The 18556-nt window shown below is 36.2% G+C and overlaps 1 protein-coding gene across 8 annotated transcripts in view; it reads right to left on the bottom strand.

Moving 5' to 3' along the window:
• Nucleotides 1-18556, bottom strand: part of patj (PATJ crumbs cell polarity complex component) — a 104259-nt gene that overhangs the window by 54496 nt on the left and 31207 nt on the right. For 5 of the 8 annotated variants that reach the window (XM_079890251.1, XM_079890254.1, XM_079890250.1 and 2 more), the window contains exons 20-30: nucleotides 14845-15054; nucleotides 14417-14524; nucleotides 11796-12080; nucleotides 10450-10522; nucleotides 10273-10369; nucleotides 8966-9043; nucleotides 8579-8650; nucleotides 7571-7748; nucleotides 6944-7054; nucleotides 5039-5098; nucleotides 189-321 (exon numbers count right to left, since the gene is read on the bottom strand). In XM_079890251.1, the coding sequence (XP_079746377.1) occupies nucleotides 189-321; nucleotides 5039-5098; nucleotides 6944-7054; nucleotides 7571-7748; nucleotides 8579-8650; nucleotides 8966-9043; nucleotides 10273-10369; nucleotides 10450-10522; nucleotides 11796-12080; nucleotides 14417-14524; nucleotides 14845-15054 (1405 nt within the window). The remainder of the gene's footprint in view (nucleotides 1-188; nucleotides 322-5038; nucleotides 5099-6943; nucleotides 7055-7570; nucleotides 7749-8578; nucleotides 8651-8965; nucleotides 9044-10272; nucleotides 10370-10449; nucleotides 10523-11795; nucleotides 12081-14416; nucleotides 14525-14844; nucleotides 15055-18556) is intronic. The other 3 variants (XM_079890252.1, XM_079890256.1, XM_079890257.1) reach the window with 1 other exon arrangement.

Raw genomic sequence — 18556 nt, 5'->3', positions numbered from 1 at the left:
CAATGAAAATTACTAAATTAATCAAATAACAGTCCCAATATTAGGTTAATCAGGGATTCCATGCATACTATATACCCAACTCTCCATACTATATGCTAGAGAAATAGTAGACTAGTATGATAGTACGCAATTTCGAACATAGCCATTGAGTTCAGTCGCATGCATTGGCGCGATCAGCAGACTCTCACCTTTAGCCTGCTCTTCATCCTCCCTCTCTTCCTCCTCCTCCTCCTCCTGCTCCTCCTCCTGCACTAGGCTGGGGGGTCTGTAGGGCGGGGGGAGGCGCATGGGCGGAGGGACGCCGGTCTGTCCTGCTTTCTGCTTGAAGAGAAAAGCAAAGAGACTGTGTGAGAGAGAGAGTGAGTAATGCAACAGACTGTGGAAAGACACTACAAAAGACACAGGCTAACAAATAAACAGTGACAGATGATGAATATGAATGAATGCTGGGAAAACTCTGGATGGAGAAAGATGCAATGATTTATAGGGATAGTTCACCAAAAAAAGAAAAGGAATCCTTCTTTTGAATCAGACCTTTTCAATTAAACCCAGTTCACAAAACCCATCTAATGATTCGTTCACAAATCAGACTGATTCAGTTCTTAAATAAGGACTTCAGTTTGGGTCCGTTTCTCCCACAAAGATACTTCAGAAGACTTTGAATATAGTGCATAAGTCATATGGATCCCTTTAACGCTATTTCTATGAAGCTTTCCTATTCAATTTTGGGTGAACTATTCCTCAAAAACCCCCAACAAAGCATGAATAAAAGAGAACGATGATAAGAGCATGAAGAAAGCTGTAAATGGTAGGGAGTAGAAATTAGGCATGGGCTATTACAAGAAGTAGTCTCGTAAAACTGCTATTGTCAGAGAAAAGCCTCAGGAGATGGACATGGGAAGCCACCGATGAAGTTATCATCAACATCTCAATACGAGGCACTTCAACTAACACTGTTCTATAGATTCTCAACAAACTATTTACTGATTGTGGTTTTAATGGACCCCAAGTTCATTGGTCAATGGTCCATTCTTGTGAACAGATGTGATGCTATACATTGATATATAGTTGCTAGGGTGTTGTGAGAAGGTTTTTGAAGGGTTTTGTTATTGCTAAAGTAGTTGCTATGGGTTTTGTAGCGGGTTCGGAGATATTTTTAGCATTTCTCTATGCGATTTATAGGGTGTTCTGAGTAATTTTTAGCATTTCTCGATGCGATTTATAGGGTGTTCTGAGTCATTTGTAGCATTTCTCTATCCGATTTATAGGATGTTCTGAGTCATTTGTAGCATTTCTCTATGCGATTTATAGGGTGTTCTGAGTCATTTTTAGCATGTCTCGATGCAATTTCAAGAACAATCTGAGTGTTTTTTAGCATTTCTCGATGCAATTTCAAGAACGTTCTGAGTGGTTTTTAGCATTTCTCGATGCGATTTATAGGATGTTCTTAGTAATTTTTAGCATGTCAATGCGCATGTCTCAATGTGATTTCTAGAACGTTCTGAGTGGTTTTTAGCATTTTTAGCATTTCTCTAAGCGATTTATAGGATGTTTTGAGTAATTTTTAGCAGGTCTCGATGCGATTTCAAGAACGTTCTGAGTGGTTTTTAGCATTTCTCGATGAGATTTATAGGATGTTCTTAGTAATTTTTAACGTCTCGATGCGATTTCAAGAACGTTCTGAGTGGCTTTTAGCATTTTTAGCATTTCTCGATGAGATTTATAGGATGTTCTGAGTCATTTTTAGCATGTAAATGCGATTTCAAGAACGTTTTGAGTGGTTTTTAGCATTTCTCTATGCGATTTACAGGATGTTCTTAGTAATTTTTAACGTCTCTATGCGATTTCAAGAACGTTCTGAGTGGTTTTTAGCATTTTTAGCATTTCTCGATGAGATTTATAGGATGTTCTGAGTCATTTTTAGCATGTAAATGCGATTTCAAGAACGTTTTGAGTGGTTTTTAGCATTTCTCTATGCGATTTACAGGATGTTCTTAGTAATTTTTAACGTCTCTATGCGATTTCAAGAACGTTCTGAGTGGTTTTTAGCATTTTTAGCATTTCTCGATGAGATTTATAGGATGTTCTGAGTCATTTTTAGCATGTCAATGCGATTTCAAGAACGTTTTGAGTGGTTTTTAGCATTTCTCTATGCGATTTATAGGATGTTTTGAGTAATTTTTAGCAGGTCTCGATGCGATTTCAAGAACGTTCTGAGTGGTTTTTAGCATTTTTAGCATTTCCAGATGAGATTTATAGGATGTTCTGAGTCATTTTTAGCATGTCAATGCGCAAGTCTCAATGAGATTTCTAGAATGTTCTGAGTGGTTTTTAGCATTTTTAGCATTTCTCGATGAGATTTAAAGGATGTTCTGAGTAATTTCAGCATGCCTCGATGTGATTTCTAGAACGTTCTAAGTGATTTTTAGCATTTTTAGTACACCTCTGAGATTTATAGGATGTTCGGAGTCATTTTTAGCATGTCTCTATGCGGTTTCTAGTATGTTCAGAGTAGGTTTTAGCACGTCACCGGTTTGGTGTTTTTAGCATGTTGCTATGCGATTTCTAGGATGTTTTAGCACTCTCTATGAGGGATATCAATTAACATTAATTCCCATAATCGATTGTTGTTTACATTACCAATCAATTAATCGATGAATCGTTAACCTCTTAAATCCAAAGCAGGGGGCGCTAAGTTATCATGTTACTTAACAACCACTTGCTTAACCGACACAAAAAACTTAGAAGCTTGGCTTTACAATGAATATAGGGAATATGACCATCACTTGTCTTAACAAGTGAACTAGAGAGGGGGAGCAGGATGTCATTTGGCTCTGCAATGAGCACCACTTGCAAAAATCGGGCTGTTGGCGGACATCCGTGGACCCTCCTGATATACAAAATGTTGTACATACAGTACATGTAAAATAATAACACATTTACCAGTGACAACAGAGTCTAATCAAGGCTAACCATCTCTCAATAGAGCTGCAGCTATAGTAGCTCACATAAGCCGCCTCTAACAGATCTATTAGCATTAATCAGCTATTAGCAGCGCTTGCAGAAGGATGCCATAATGTTTCACTGCTCCTGAGAGCCATGCTTTCTGCTGATTAATAGCTAATGAATGATGGAAGAATGATATCGAGGGAGAAAGACCGCTAATGTGTGCAAGAGCTGTGAATACAGGTATTAGCAACCGAGGCTAATTTTGCTATGTTAACAAAAAACTATTTTGCGCACAATATATGGGAAAATCTTTGTTTACAACATACTATTAAAGGTAATTCTTCTATTTATTCTGTAGCAGTTCATTTTTTAAATCTAAATTTACATTTTCTTATGGAAAATAGCATTAGAAATAGAAAGCAGCGAGAGTTTTCCTTCAGATATGAGCTGAAAAGTTAATTAAATTTGCAGGGTGTAATTAGAGGGCCCCATATTCTGATTGTGGTGAATAATCACGTAGCCTCGGGAGCCGAATGCAACTAATGGATGAAGGAGCAATTAGGCAAATTACTGTAATTTCAAATTAATTGCTAGAAAAAAACAGTTTTAATCAAAACACTGCGACTCCAGAGGTATCTAGAAGATTTAAAATTGGGATTCTTCTGCAGGTCTCCCGGGAAGAGACACCATTTCTCAGAAATATGGGCTTCCTTGCTTGTATTTGTCCTCTTTTCTTTCATTATTTCTCTTGATTCTGGGATGTGGCGAGGGTTATAACAAATTGTGATGGGTTGTGCTTTGATGTGAGTGGAAACCAGCCTTAGACATTTACATTAGTGGACACAAAGACATCTTGAAACAGACACATAATAAATACAGCATTCAGCTTCTTTGCAGAGACTCAGAGTGTGATCATTACTGGCAGTTGGGACATAATTACGGATCATTACGGACAATGCAGTTCCAGTGAGAATCATATTGCAGTGAATGCTGCCGATTTGAGATCTAGCATAGACTGATAATATTATGTTCAGATATAAAATCTGAGTCTGAGAACACACTAAAAGGCATTCAAAATCTCAATTAAACCTGGAAAAAAAAAGTATTCTGATATCATTCTGAAAAAAAAAAAAAAAAAAGGATTCAAATTTAAAAAAGCAAAATAACAGCATTCACTTTTCTAAAATGCCCTTGCCTTTTAGACTTCAGATAAGCATTTTCAATTTTCAAGATAAAAAAAATAAAATAAAAAAAAAGTTTCGGAACAAAAAAAATGATATACACACAAACAGACTACCGGTCAAAAGTTTGGATTCATTAAAGTCTCTTTTGGTCACCAAGGCTCCATATCAAAAATACAATAAAAACAGTAATATTGTTTTCTACTTGAATATATATATATATATATATATATATATTTTTTTTTTTTTTTTTTTTATGTAATGTAAATGTTTTTCTTCAGTGTCACATGATCCTACAAAAATCAATTCTAATTAGATGATTTTGTGTTACATTATTAACAATTATTATTGGTGCTCAGTTATTAATAATGGGTAATGAAAATTCAGCTTTGCCATCACAAGACTAAATTATATTTTAAAATCTATTGAAATAGAAAGCAGATATTTTAAATGTAAATAATATTTCACATTATTACTTTACGTATTTTTATTAAATAAATGCATACATAAAAATATAATGTGTGTGTATATATATACACACACACACACACACACACATACATATACACACATATACATTATCAGGATAATGCAATTTATATATATTTTTTGTACCGTACGGTAGTAAATATTTCATTTTAATAGGCTATATATTCATAGGATTAAGTGACTCTATAACATTTATGAATTTGTATCCTGCTTAACCATTACCTGTCCAGTCAAAGATAATTTGTCTTTGTATGCATTTGTCCCTTTTGTCATAGGTTATTGTATATTTTTTAAAACATTTTTTTATTATAATTATCTTTCTTTTTCATCATCATTATGGTTGTTCTGCAGGATTTGATGAAAAGGTGAAAGAGCCACAACTCAGAGGTGAGCTTAGCAGAGCGCAGGTTTGTACTCACCTGGGCGGCTTTCCTCTTAGCCTTATGCTGTCTAATGCTGGAGGCCGTCACTGAAGCAGGCTGCGAACACACACACACACACACGAAGAAAGTCAACCTCACGGATAACGAACACGGACACATCAGCTCAAGAGATTTGTGCGTTCCCAGTTTGGGGCTGAGAGAGAACGAAATCAATTATCTCAGACAGAGAAAGACATCATTCACTGACATCCCCTTAGTGTCGCTATTACTGTTGAAATCATCCAATCAGGAGGGATTAGCACATGGCATGGGAACAGCACCACAAGATCCTGCGCTTGTATGGTTGCTAAGGCTGAAGAACCCAACCTGCAGGGCATTCCAACTAAGGTCATAAAAATCAAAAAGTGGTACTGTATGAAACAACAGCTCTGCTCGATTGTGCAGCCTCAGGGTCAACACAGACCGGTTCAGAAGAGCTTCTTCCCTCACATCACACAGATCCTCAATAAGGATGCTGCTAGAGGCCCATACGCTGCTCTCTGACCACAATATTGTGATACAAAAAATCATCCAGTCGGTCTTTAGTAATACACATGTTCCCCCTCACATTTTAACCGCACTTCCTATATTACTTATTATTATTTAAATATTATTTAGAATTGTTAACAGATAAACATATTGGCCAGGCTGGGTAATTGGCAGCTAAATTAAGTAATTCATTGAGTAAATATGTCAAATAAATAATATAAAAAATAAATAATTGACAAACACATTTGTGAAATTCTCAATTGCATATGCATTTTATACATTTATAATTACTAGAAATAAATAGATATAGAAAGTTTTAAAAACTATATAGAAAGGTTTAAAATTATTAAGGACTTTAATTATTAAGAAGCAATATATTGTGAATTTCCAGTAATTTGAGAAAACATTTGCATATGTGTGTGTAGAATAAGGTTCTGTGTGTGTGTGTTTATAGTAATTACTATTACTATTCATAACTATACTATTAGTAAATGCATACATATTTATTATAATTATTACAATCTCTAAATGTTACAATTATATTAATTATAACATCAAATATATACACAATTAAATAGAATATAATTACTACATGCATTATATATACACATTATATACATTTTATATTAGAAATATTACATATTTATATATAATTATCACAATATCTATATATTACTATTATCTAGAACTCTATTTACACTATTTAGAAAAGTTTAGTTTCAGTAATTTGAGTACTTATTAATAAATACATAAATGCATATGATTATTTATTATAATTATTACATGCATTATTTATTTATGTCATATTTACAATATCTAAATGTCAAATTATTATAATATAAACTATAATATCATTAAATGTATGCATATTAAATTCAATATTAAAATGTATACGGTATACTTTATTATTATAATTATAATTATAAGGTTATTATTATTATTATACGGTTCCATTTTTATTAACAATGAAAGAGCAGAGATAACAGGAAATAATGCACATCTGCATGAGGAAACAATAGTGATGAGTTTTTTAGTCATTTGTGTTTTCATTGTGCTTTTTTCCCCTTATGCAAAGTAAAGGGCACATATGTTACAAAACTTGGATGACACAGTTAAAGGATGCAAGAACAATGTTTACTTCAAAATAAAGGCACATTATGGAAAACTACAGGGGACTAAAAGCAATCGAAAGAGTGCTAGACCTTTAACAGCAGAGCTGCGGGAGGAAGTGGCCCAAGAGTGCGTTTACCAGTGACTTCAGAAGCGACTGAGTGGAATTATTATTGTTGAACTGGAAATGAATTGGCCCCATTTTCAAGAATGAGAGCACTCAGGCATGAACAGGGGGGTCATATCTGAGGTGCACAGTGGCAGGAGAAGATGATGGCATTTTAAATGAAATGGCAGGTTTACCCGTGGAGTGGAGCACAGGCTCTGAACGACGAAGACTACGGGAGTGGACGCCGCTTTGATAGCCTGTACTGCCTCCTCATGGCTGGCGTTCTGCAAATCCACTCCAGAAACCTATTTATCACACAGGATGACGGAAGGACAAAGGACAGACGGAGGAGAGACAGAGATAAGAGGGAATTTAAAGGGGACATGCATTTGAAAACAGGAATATTTAGCAAAAAACAGGTTACGATGTCAGAACCATGTGTATATTAACATAAGCCCGCCCACATTTACATATCAACATGTGTGTTCATCTGGGAGTGTCAAGTTGCTGAAAACTGAACGACAGTGAATTAAGCCAGTCGTTTTTATATGCAAAGACATTAGCCAATAATAAAAGATGTCATTTCTATATTGTCTTAAAGGTACAGTAGCAAAAATAGTAAAGAAAAACTTAATTACAGCTGTTTTGGTGCAGGAATTCTTTATAGAGAGATTCAGGGATGAATAATAATGCTACAAAACAAAGAATATGGCCCCTTTAAATTGGTTAGGAAGCAGAAAAGACCATAATATTAATGGGTGTAGTGGTGTACTAATAAGCAACAGCAAATGCATCTGAAGATGTGTGTGTGTCTCTCAGACCTGTAAGATCTTGTCTCCTGTTTTAAGGGCACCCGTGCGTCCAGCTGGGCTTTCTGGCAGCACCTGTTTGATGAAAATGCCCTTCAGCTCCTCTCCGTTCTTCAGCCTCTTTATAACGGTGCGTCCGCCCACTATGCTGATACCCAGAGACTCCTGCGTCTCAAGCCACACCTCCACTCTGAAACCAAAAAAAAAAGTGTTTTTGAAAGACTCTTCTGCTCACCAAGACTGCATTTATTTGATCCAAATTTCAGTTAAGAAAGTAATGGTGTGAAATATTATTACAAGTTAAAAGAACTGTTTTCTATTTGAATATATTTTAAAATGTAATTTATTCCTGTGATGCAAAGCTGAATTTTCAGCATCACTACTCCAGTGATCCTTCTAAAGGATTTTAGGTTTTGCTGTGGAATCATTTTTTCTAGATCCGTGATGAATAAAAGGTTTTATATAGTTGGTAAAATTATAAATGTCTTTACTTTTGACTGGTAGTGTATATATTTAATGATATACTATAGTATTAAAATAAAATCATATAATATACTACTTATTATTGAGGCTTGTTAGATTTATTATCTCTGAAACAAAAACATTAAATCATCACTTCCTGTCTCTATTACAGTCAACTGAGCAACGTAAACAGAGATAGAACATAATTTTTTTATTATTATTAAGTATAGAAGATGGTTGTCAAAAACAACATTTATCATAATAATAATAGTATTTGCTTATCTCTCTTTCTATATATGTATGTGTATATAGAATAGAAGAAAATAGAATAATGTTTGTTACTTTGATCTTTATGCATGTCAGATGATAAATGTGAATTTAATTAAATAATACATTTTATATTTGTAACTTTAAATGTACTATAAATATACAAATTCGTTTTATTTTAGGAAGATGTCAATTATTTATGTCAATACTTTTTCTTTTTTTTATTACTTCCACCTTTCTATTGAAATCTCTTGAACCACACACAACTTGTGTGTTTTTAGTGTGTTTTACCTGCGTGGGGGACCCCAGTGACTGAACGCAGGCGTCTCCTCACCTTCTCCCTCCTCTCTTTCTGGAAGATCACTGCGGACAATAGATTTACTGTACAGTTAGAATAATAAACAAAATTCTTAAAATTACACTGTAAAAAATGATTGCTGTGATTATTTATCACAACTTAAAATTCAACATTTGAATAAGAAGTAATTTGTTGTTTCAACTTAAAAAAGGTAATTGTTTGTGCTTGACTTAAAATATTAAGTTTAGTTAACTTTAGTTTAGTTGGATATTTAAGTTATCTCAACAAATTTTAAGTTAAGAATTGCAGCTACATTTTTACAGTGTACCATCAAATTCTCAGTATTAATGATCAGTAATGCCGAAAACGTTAACTGCTACCTGTGGCCTCCTCTATTTGGACCGGCAGCACCCTGGTTTCTTCTCTTCCTGCTGCGAGAAGTCGTCCGCTGCGCAGATCTGCAGAGCAAGACAGTAAGTTATAGATGCATGACAGTCACAGAGTCATAATAGACTGAATCAAACTCATCAAGTTCATATAAAATGTGTGTAAGATTCCGACTTTAATCATCTCAGATCTGTCTTGACAGTTCACAAAAAGCAAGTGACACGAAATATTTAACCTGAATTCAACAAATGAATTTCAGTGTAATAGCAGGAAAGCATAATGTATGATTTGAATTGGATTAATAACAAGAATTCAGTCATCCTACAGGCTTGTTTGACTTAAAATCTCTGATACAAAAAAATAAATCAACGCATCACTTCCTGTCTCTATTAAGGTCAACTGAGCTACAAACTGTAAAACAAAGCTAGAATGTGAACAACAATAATGATAGTATAAAATTATTATTTTTAGTTATGATTAATGATGTTGTGTAATATATTTGGACATTATATTTTTATCTTTTAAATTTACAATTTAAAAATATGATAATTTTTTTACAGTCTAAACATCAATACTGTGTGCATAGTAAATACAATCATTAATTGGCTACTAATTTTAAAAAACATCTTGTATGTGTACAAACCAAAAGGACACACACACACACACACACACACACACCATTAACAGCTGGCCGAGTCTCAGCTGCGTTTCACACCAATTTGACACCATTCATTGTGTGACTCAAAACGGCATTTTATATCCGTTTCTCACTTTTCTTCAATTTCTCTACCACACCTGGGTTATAACAGTGGTAACTCAATTATAAAAAAAAGAGTTAATTGTGATAATCTAAGATAAACATGATAATTTTCTAATACTTGTACCATATAAAAAAGCATAAATCTCTCATTTCTGATTAACACCACAAATTTTAGTACTCTCAAAGCACTCAAACACTCAAATTAATTTGAGTATCTTATTTTTACATCTTTGAAAATGTAGTCTTTTAACTGTCCTATGAATTAAAGCTGCACATTTGTCCAGCAGGTGGCATTATGGCTCTATTAGAAAACATGGTAATTACAATTCCTCACAAGGCATCAATCTTTACGAACACAGGTACTACAAAAAACATATTTAATGCTAGTAGAGATATGTTTTTAAAATGTTATTACCTGCTATATGCATCTGTACTCTCAAAAATAAACCAATGACAACATGGTAATTTTATTTTTGTAAACAGAAGTTAGTTAAGTGATGGATAGAGTTGGGTGTGTGTTCATTACAGCTGGAGACTCACTCAGTGTCAGTGTCGGTCAAGGTAAGTTCTGAGCCTTCGTTTCTGGAGTCAGAGTCTGCCTCGCTGTCCGCTGCCTCCAACCATGACGCAGGCTGACCTGAGAACAGACGTATAAATATCAAACTGTACTGAACTGTACTTATTTAAATAAACCTCGTTTTAAAGACAAACACTCACTGAGGGGAATTTGTGAGAGCTGCAGCTGAATCTTCTCAAAGCTTGTGCAAAGATCCTCGTTCACCTCAGGGAACTGTGGCAGTAACAACACAGGAGTTTCAATCACGTACAGTATTCTTGTGGGATTTCATCTTACATAAAAATAAAATAAATAAAAAATCTAATGATGTGAACTTGATGACCAGTGTTGGGTAAGTTACTTTAAAAAAGTAATTAGTTATAGTTACTAGTTACTTCTCACAAAAAGTAACTGAGTTACATCATTACAAAAGTAACTACAGTGTTGGGTAAGTTACTTTAAAAAAGTAATTAGTTATAGTTACTAGTTACTTCTCACAAAAAGTAACTGAGTTACATCATTACAAAAGTAACTAATTACCAGGGTAACTATTCCGTTACTTAAAAAAAATAAAATAAAAAAAAGTAAATATGTGAAATAACTTGGATACCGCCAATATTATATATGTTAAATGAATGAAATGGACACTAAATAGAATAAATTATTATTATAAAACATTGTACACTAATCTACACTATTTTAATATTGCTGTGGGACAATGTGAGAGACACCTATTAACTTTAATATTAAAATATTATCATTACTATAGTGGAACAACAAAACACAATAGATGGTTTAGAACTTTTCATATGTATTGCACAGACCACAACTGGCCAACAAATAAGTCTAAAAATAAATTATGCTTCTTAAGAAATGTACCAAAAATAAATAAATAGAAATAAAACATATACATACACATACACTCTTTGTAATGCATATTAAAATGATAAAACACACCTTTACAGCTGGTCGACATACTGTATAGCCTACTTGAAGTCTTTTTTTCCTCACAAAAGTAAACAGTTTAACAAAAAGTGCTCTCAATATAATACTGAACAATGTACCAACATAAATAATAATAATAAAATATAACATTTTGGGGTTTTATTTTTAGAACCTACAGAGAAAGTCATCATCAGAGGTTATTTAAGCCAAATTCTAGTCGTGTTTGCAGCACGTGTTCACAACCGGTCAAACAAAGATGTTTTCTATGAACGTTCCCTGCAGGTTATTTTGGAGTTGCATTTTATAACCATGTAAACTAATTAAAACATTGCAGATGATACCAATATGCTACAGAGATTATTCTAATGCTGAAATGTGTAATTTATTTATAAACAAACTATATTATGCTCGGACACACTCGGCCTCTCTCGCACACTGTCATTTCAGCCCCCAGTGTTACAGTTATGAAAATGAAAAATGTAAGCCAAAAGGTATTTGGACACTTTGTATGGCTTCAAAACCTATAAAATCATATTTGGCATTGGGTATCATTATGGATCACCTGTTCTTGCGAATCATCTTGAGCATTGAACTGGAAGAGGCTGGATGTCGCTGGTTTTTCCCAGGAACGAGTCTTCTCGCTGAGGTATGAAGGCAGACTAGCGCTCCCTTGATCCTTCATGGTGTCCATCTCCTGCTCTTCATCATCTTCATCCACAGCCATCTCTCGCTCCAGGCCGGGCAGGAGGTCAGTGGTGAGGGGAGAGGCATAGCGTGGCTCGGCGTCAAGGATTAGCTCCGGCTCCTCGTCCAGGTCGTCAGATAAGACAGAGTCATTTCCAAAGTCCTACACACAAAGAACATGACTTTTCAATTGAAATTTCCATCTGTTTTTCACACAAAGCTAAGAAAACATTAAGAGAGTATGAACCTCTTTTATGGTGTTTTTTTTCGAGCATTATTAGACAGAAAAAGAGCAGTGTAAATATTCTGCTTTTGTGTTCCACAAAAGACCGACATAAAGGTTTGGAATGACATGAGGGTGAGTGAATGATGAGAGGATTTGATTTTTGGCTGAACTACTAACAATTTTTGTGGGATTTGAACCTTTTGGTGACCAATTCATCAAGCTAAAATTTTCATATTTATGTCAATAGCGGTAAAAAAAAAATCTTTAGTCAAAACATTTATTATACAGTTTTACTAAACTCAGTCTGACTTTGTAATTGTTTCTTGGGGGTTCATTTATGGGTAAAAATCCCTTTAACAGCACACTGATAATAGTTTTTAAAACGATTTTTGTGGGAGTTGAACTTGCAACCTTCTTCCGACCAACCAAAATCTTGAACCACAAGGCTAAATTTATCAAATACAAGTAAAGATTTTCATATTTCTATTTCTATTGCTTAAAAACATCATCTTTGGTCAAAACAAGGCCCAAGAGGTTTACTACAAATTCTTGTTGGATTTGAACCTACAACCTTCTGCCAACCAACCTAAATCTTGAACCACAAGACCATATCAACCAAATACAATTTAAAAAGTTCATATTTACATCTACATTGCTTAATGTCATCTGTAGTCAAAACAATGCCAAGAGGTATTGGGATTTAAACCTACAACCTCCTACCTACCAACCTAAATCTTGAACCACAAGGTGAGATAAATCAAATACAAGCTAATATCAATAGTGCTCAAAAACATCATCTTTAGTCAAAACAAGGCCCAAGAGTTTTACCAAACTCAGTCCAAACCTATCCGACTTGGTTTCAGTTTCTGAGTTGATTCCCCCATACCGAAACTCTTGATAACGAAACCCCATGCTACTTTATACCCCTTTTAACATTCTTCCCCCCTAAATCATCCGCTAACAGAAACGTCTGATGTTGGAGGGGGCGTGTAAGGTAGAGACATCTCACCTCCTGTCTGTCTGCCGCATACAAAGCAGCTCTTTCTATCCCTGCAACAGGGTGCCGGAGCTTGTCCTCCTCTCCCTCTTCCACACACTTACGGATCATAAGAGCTGAAAGCGCACTTTTCCCCCGCGACGCTCCAACAAGCCGACTCAGCTCCTTTCTCACTCGTCCCCCCCCACCCTTGCGGAGAGCAGAACCAATTTGCCATGAAAAATGTGCAGAGTCTAAAATCTTAATGGTGCAATTAGTCTCGTTTTGAGTAGATTTACGGCAGCACTTGACTCGGCCGCCTCAATTACATCTTTGCTAAAATTCAAGGATAATACGGTACATTTCAAAGGCCCATAGAGGGGGTCATGCATCACCTCCAAAAAGATCCCTCTCAGGAGGCTCGCTCATTTGCTCCTCTTTTTCCTCACACTCTTTTTCTTTCTCGCTTTAGTGCATGCTCTCTTTGTTAAATCACAACTGTAGTTGGGTTTCCTTCCTACATATTGATGGACATGAGCCTGTTTACAGATGTTTAGAGCAGGGGTCTTAAACTTTTTTCATGCCAAGGACCAACAACAAAACATTCAGTCTAACTTTATTTTATTAACTTCTGCTAACTTAACTAAATTTACTTGCAATTTTGTTTAAAAAAAAAAAATTTCACACATTTTTTCGCAATTTTTTTTTGTTCAGATCAATCTATATATTGGCGAATCTGCATTACAATAAATATTAATGTTTTTTGTTGTTTTTAAAGTTTCTATATATTTAAGAATGGGATTTTTATAAGGTCTATTGGATATGTGAATACAGGATTATATAAGTACACACACACACACATACACACATGTATATATATATAATATATATATAAACATATATATATAAAAACACTACAGTTATTACACTACTATATATTACACTACGGTTCAAGTTTCTTATGCTCACCAGGGCTGCATTTTAATCAGAAATACAGTAAAACAGTAATATTGTGCAATATTCAAATTTAAAATAACGTTATATTTTAATATATTTTGCCATTTATTCAGCAAAGCTGAATTTTCAACATAATTACTCCAGTCTTCAGTGTTCCTTCAGAAACCAATCTAATATTTTGTGGAAACTGTCAGCAATTTTTGATGATTTGATTTAAAAAAACAGCCTTTATTTGAAATATAAATCTTTACTGACACTTTCAATCAATTTAATGAATCCTTGCTGAATAAAATTATTAACTGCTTGCAAAATAATTGAAGTAAAGGCGTATTCTGAATACCTCTGGCACAGATGGGAGAGTGTGGCTGACGACCTGCTTTGCCGCTGGTTGCTCATCAGCGCCCTCTACAGGCCAAGAGGACTGCTGCTCACTACCTCTGTCCTCTGTCTGTATAGTTCATAGAAACAAAAGAATGCAAAAAATCAATACAAAATAAACGGACATATCACATGTAGCCTTTTGCCACAAGTAGGAGTTAACTATTTAGCTACAAGCCAAACAATCTTGTTTGGCAGGCTGCATCAAGATTAAGTGGATAATTGTGAGAAAGATTAAAATAAGAAATAAAGTCATACTGTGAGATATAAAGTCACATTGTGGTGGACTAGTTTGAGAGCTTGGTTGAAATACCCACCAATCTCAAATATTTATCCAAATAAAACACCTCCAGCACTGAATGTTAATATTATGGGGCCATAATTACATACCGCCAGGGGTTTCCTGATTCCAAGGTAGACTATCCCAGGTGGAGCAGATTTGAGAACCTCTACAGCCTGGGCCAGAGAGCATGTGTCTAGATAGGTGTCATTGACGAAAACCAGCTGGTCACCCGGGAAAAGCCCGCCGTGATTGTCAGCTACCCCTCCAGGAACCACAGAGCGGATGACGATCACAGAGCGTGCAACATCCAGAGGGTCCTGCAGAGGGCAATGCAGACCATAGCAAACAGATAAAACATGAGCAGAGTGGAGCAATAGTGACCGTGATTTAACCTATACGTCACAGTCACATCAAAAAGCAGATCATGACGACTGCCTTTTGAAGTTTCATTTATTTGTTTAAAACTTAACACAAACATTTCAAACTGAACCAATGTAAGCAGAGAATAGAAGATTGCAAACAAGCAGCCTTCATTCAAGTTAGGCAGTACCTTTTGAACTAATTTGAAATGACTTCATAACAGAAATGACTCTGGGATCCACGCATTAAAATCTACTTGCAAAAGAGCATGACAAACTTGCTGGAAGGCCAAATGAGGCCAACTTCCCACTCCGACAACCCAAGTGCCACAGTATCAATCACATCTCTGGGGAGCTCTGCCATAAAACTGCAATTCAACCGATTTGATGTCTCCAACAATATATTTCATGACCCATATGGGCGGCTTTTATGTGGCGTATGACAATATAAAAGTGATTAACAAGTAGTTATTTGAGAGTAAAAACTGAGCGGGAGCGCAGTCATTAGTAATCTCATCTATCTGCCCATGAACATTTACGACCAACCATGTCAAAAGACCGGCCGAACACCCAATCCTTGCAATTTTTCAGATTTTAACATGAATCTGTTCTGCAGTTGACCCCATCTTCGGACAGGGCCATAAAAGACAGGTTCAGATCACAAAGACCACTCAGACCACGGAGATAACATATTACTGACAAGGATTTTTAACAATCAACTTCAGTGGAGCCCCCGATCGAAACTGCGGACAGTGGACCAGGAAACTTCACCCAGCCCAAACATAAAAAGTGGGTCAGCAAGCCCAGCAATTACTGCCTCCTGATTACCCAGTGAGCCACTGCTGTATGGTAAGCAGACGAGAAGAGAAAAGCAATTTCAGAGCTAGAGGAACTGAGGCCTACTAGAAGGGAAAGAATGAGGGGGGGGGGGGGGGGAAGACAGGAAAAAGTTGGAGAGAGGATTTGAAGTTCCACTCCAGCTGGCGCTTTAGGAGGACACAGGCTGCATTGTCCGGCTGCCGGGTTCCAGCCAAGCATGCTTTGCTTTCCAAGCCCTCCTCTCATCCCACATGGCCAGTGATGTCAGTAGAGCAGCTTTTATATGGAAAAAAAAAAGCCAAGAGGAACGAGCTAGCACAGGGGGCTCCTAATACGACAATACGTCACCTTGCTACGGAATAAAGACGATGATCAGGATGAATGTTTGCATGAGAGATGGAAAGAAAGAGCTAGGTTGCTCCATTTCTTATTTGCATTTCCATCCGAGTGTTCATATGATTTAGATTGTGTACAGTACATGGCTTATTGGGAGAGTAGCTGTCTTCCATGCTACAGGTGTGAGGAACATCGCAGGATCCAAAGAAAACAAAAATCCCAGAAGTTCCTGGCTGGTGTTGCACATTACAACATTTCCACACAACCATCGGCAGCTAAAAAAAGCCAGTCAGAATTGGATTAAATGAGTTCATGGCAATGGTAACAGTTCCATCATGATGTTTTCCTGTGGTCTACATAACCTTAATAATGGTCGAAACTCTCCGCTAGCTAACAGATGGGCATTAGCATTGGCTGCCCAGAATGGATCTCCCATATTTCTTGCTGGCTTAGGTTTACTACCGTCTCCTCCAAGCGTTCCCTTTGCTGGCCCTGCTTGTCGAACGGATTGAAATTCTTCAGTGTGGTGTCAGGCGGACAGTAAATCTGCTGTTTTGCAGGAATCAACGGCAGGCCAAGTCATCTGTTTCGCTCCGACTCACCTTCAATCTTGCTGAACAGAATACCAGGAACACCAGGACGTCGGTCTCTTGCTTTTTCTCTTTTAATCTTTTTTTTTGGTTGTTCTGACCATAGTTGCCTTTAGAGGAGAAAGGATGCCACTTCCACAGACAAGCAAATTGCACAATCACATCAATTCCGCAAAACTATCCCACTAGAATAGTCTGCTTAAGTATGTTTGCCTCGCTTCATGTTGCTTTTGTTAAAAAATAAAAATAACTTTGGTTAGGTATAAGGCCATTTTAAATGACTCACATCAATGTTTTCCAATGCAAATAATTCTACGAAGTGAAGAGTTAAGCTACAGCATTACCTCAGGTTGCATGGCAAACAAAGGTCAAACACTGTAACATGAGGCTCCAAGTTCAGACAATTTAAACTTTTTGCTGTTCCAATTCAAAATATACCATGACATTCAAAAGGAAAAAGAAATGCATGGCAAAGTGTTACCCACTTTATTTGTTTTGACATTTGTTCACTTACCGTTTTCTCGCTATTAGCTATGACGTTACTATTGCGAGGTGCATTGAAGTCTTGACGCTAGGCATTTAAAAAGAGTCACACGAGGAGGAGGAACAATGCATCAGCCGTTGTTTATTATACAACTTACAGCTGTGGGCAGCTGTTTGACTTAGGAACAGGTGGCATAGACGGTGCAGAAATGACAATGGCAGTAAATCCAAACAAATCGCCCTTGGATCTGCTACAAATCGGATCCTAATATTGGAAGACACCGTTGAGAAACAACATGATGTTACATACATTTTTCATGGCTGAAAATCATAATGCATATTCTTCTTCAACATATTAACATTTAGGATGGTGTCTGCAGTCGATTTGGTAGCTTATTTTCCTGCAAGGGTAATAAAATAGCCCTTGGTCAGTTTCTGCAGCTTCGGGCCACAGAATAAATAAACAACGATAAATAAATAATAACACACCGGGATGATTTATGACTCTCCTTTAAAACATTCACTGGATGAGACTAAATGCTGTATTGATGTGCAGGTTAGGCTCTTTGAATCATCGAAAATGATTCAAAATTCCATTCTCTCAGATCTCTTCTCCTTGGACATTATTATTGGAGCCAAGCATTCACAACCTACGTAACAAATAAACTTGTTTTGCAGAGAGAGAGTTTACAGCCCACTTGCAAAATGGCATTTGCAGGCGCAAGACCCTTCTGAGAACATGTTGCAGCTCAAATTCTGCATGTTCTTCATGCTATTATTTTACACTACAAGTTTATTATTTTTGTGAACAGAGACATTTTCCTTTTTGAAGCTGGTGTAGGGCCGACATGCTGCCCAAACACGGTTATGTTAAGCTACATTTAGCTTAACATAACATTTAGCTTCACATAAGCTACGTCTACCCTGTTCAATAATACTTCAGTTCAGCCTGGCAGCACAATGACTTCATAGACAAATTCAATTGTTAGTCAGAACTTTTAGTAATGACTTTTAAATGGCCATGTTATAATCCCGCTTAAAACCGTCACAGCTCAATTCTTCAGATCAGTTGACTTTCAAGACTCTTCAGATCAAGATGACCTTCATTAATCTCCATTACCAGGATGGCTAGGACGACCAATGGGGTCCTTCTCATGTTGCCACGAAGTGCTTCTTACTTCGAGATCCCCTTCTTGTCAGAGCAAAAAAACCGAGCCATGACTCCAAATGGT

The sequence above is a fragment of the Squalius cephalus genome (genome assembly GCF_949319135.1).
Source record: "Squalius cephalus genome assembly, chromosome: 13".
In the NCBI taxonomy this organism is placed as follows: Eukaryota; Metazoa; Chordata; class Actinopteri; order Cypriniformes; family Leuciscidae; genus Squalius; species Squalius cephalus.
Note: the sequence above shows the minus strand (reverse complement) of the source record. Positions and strands in the feature narration are given on the sequence as shown.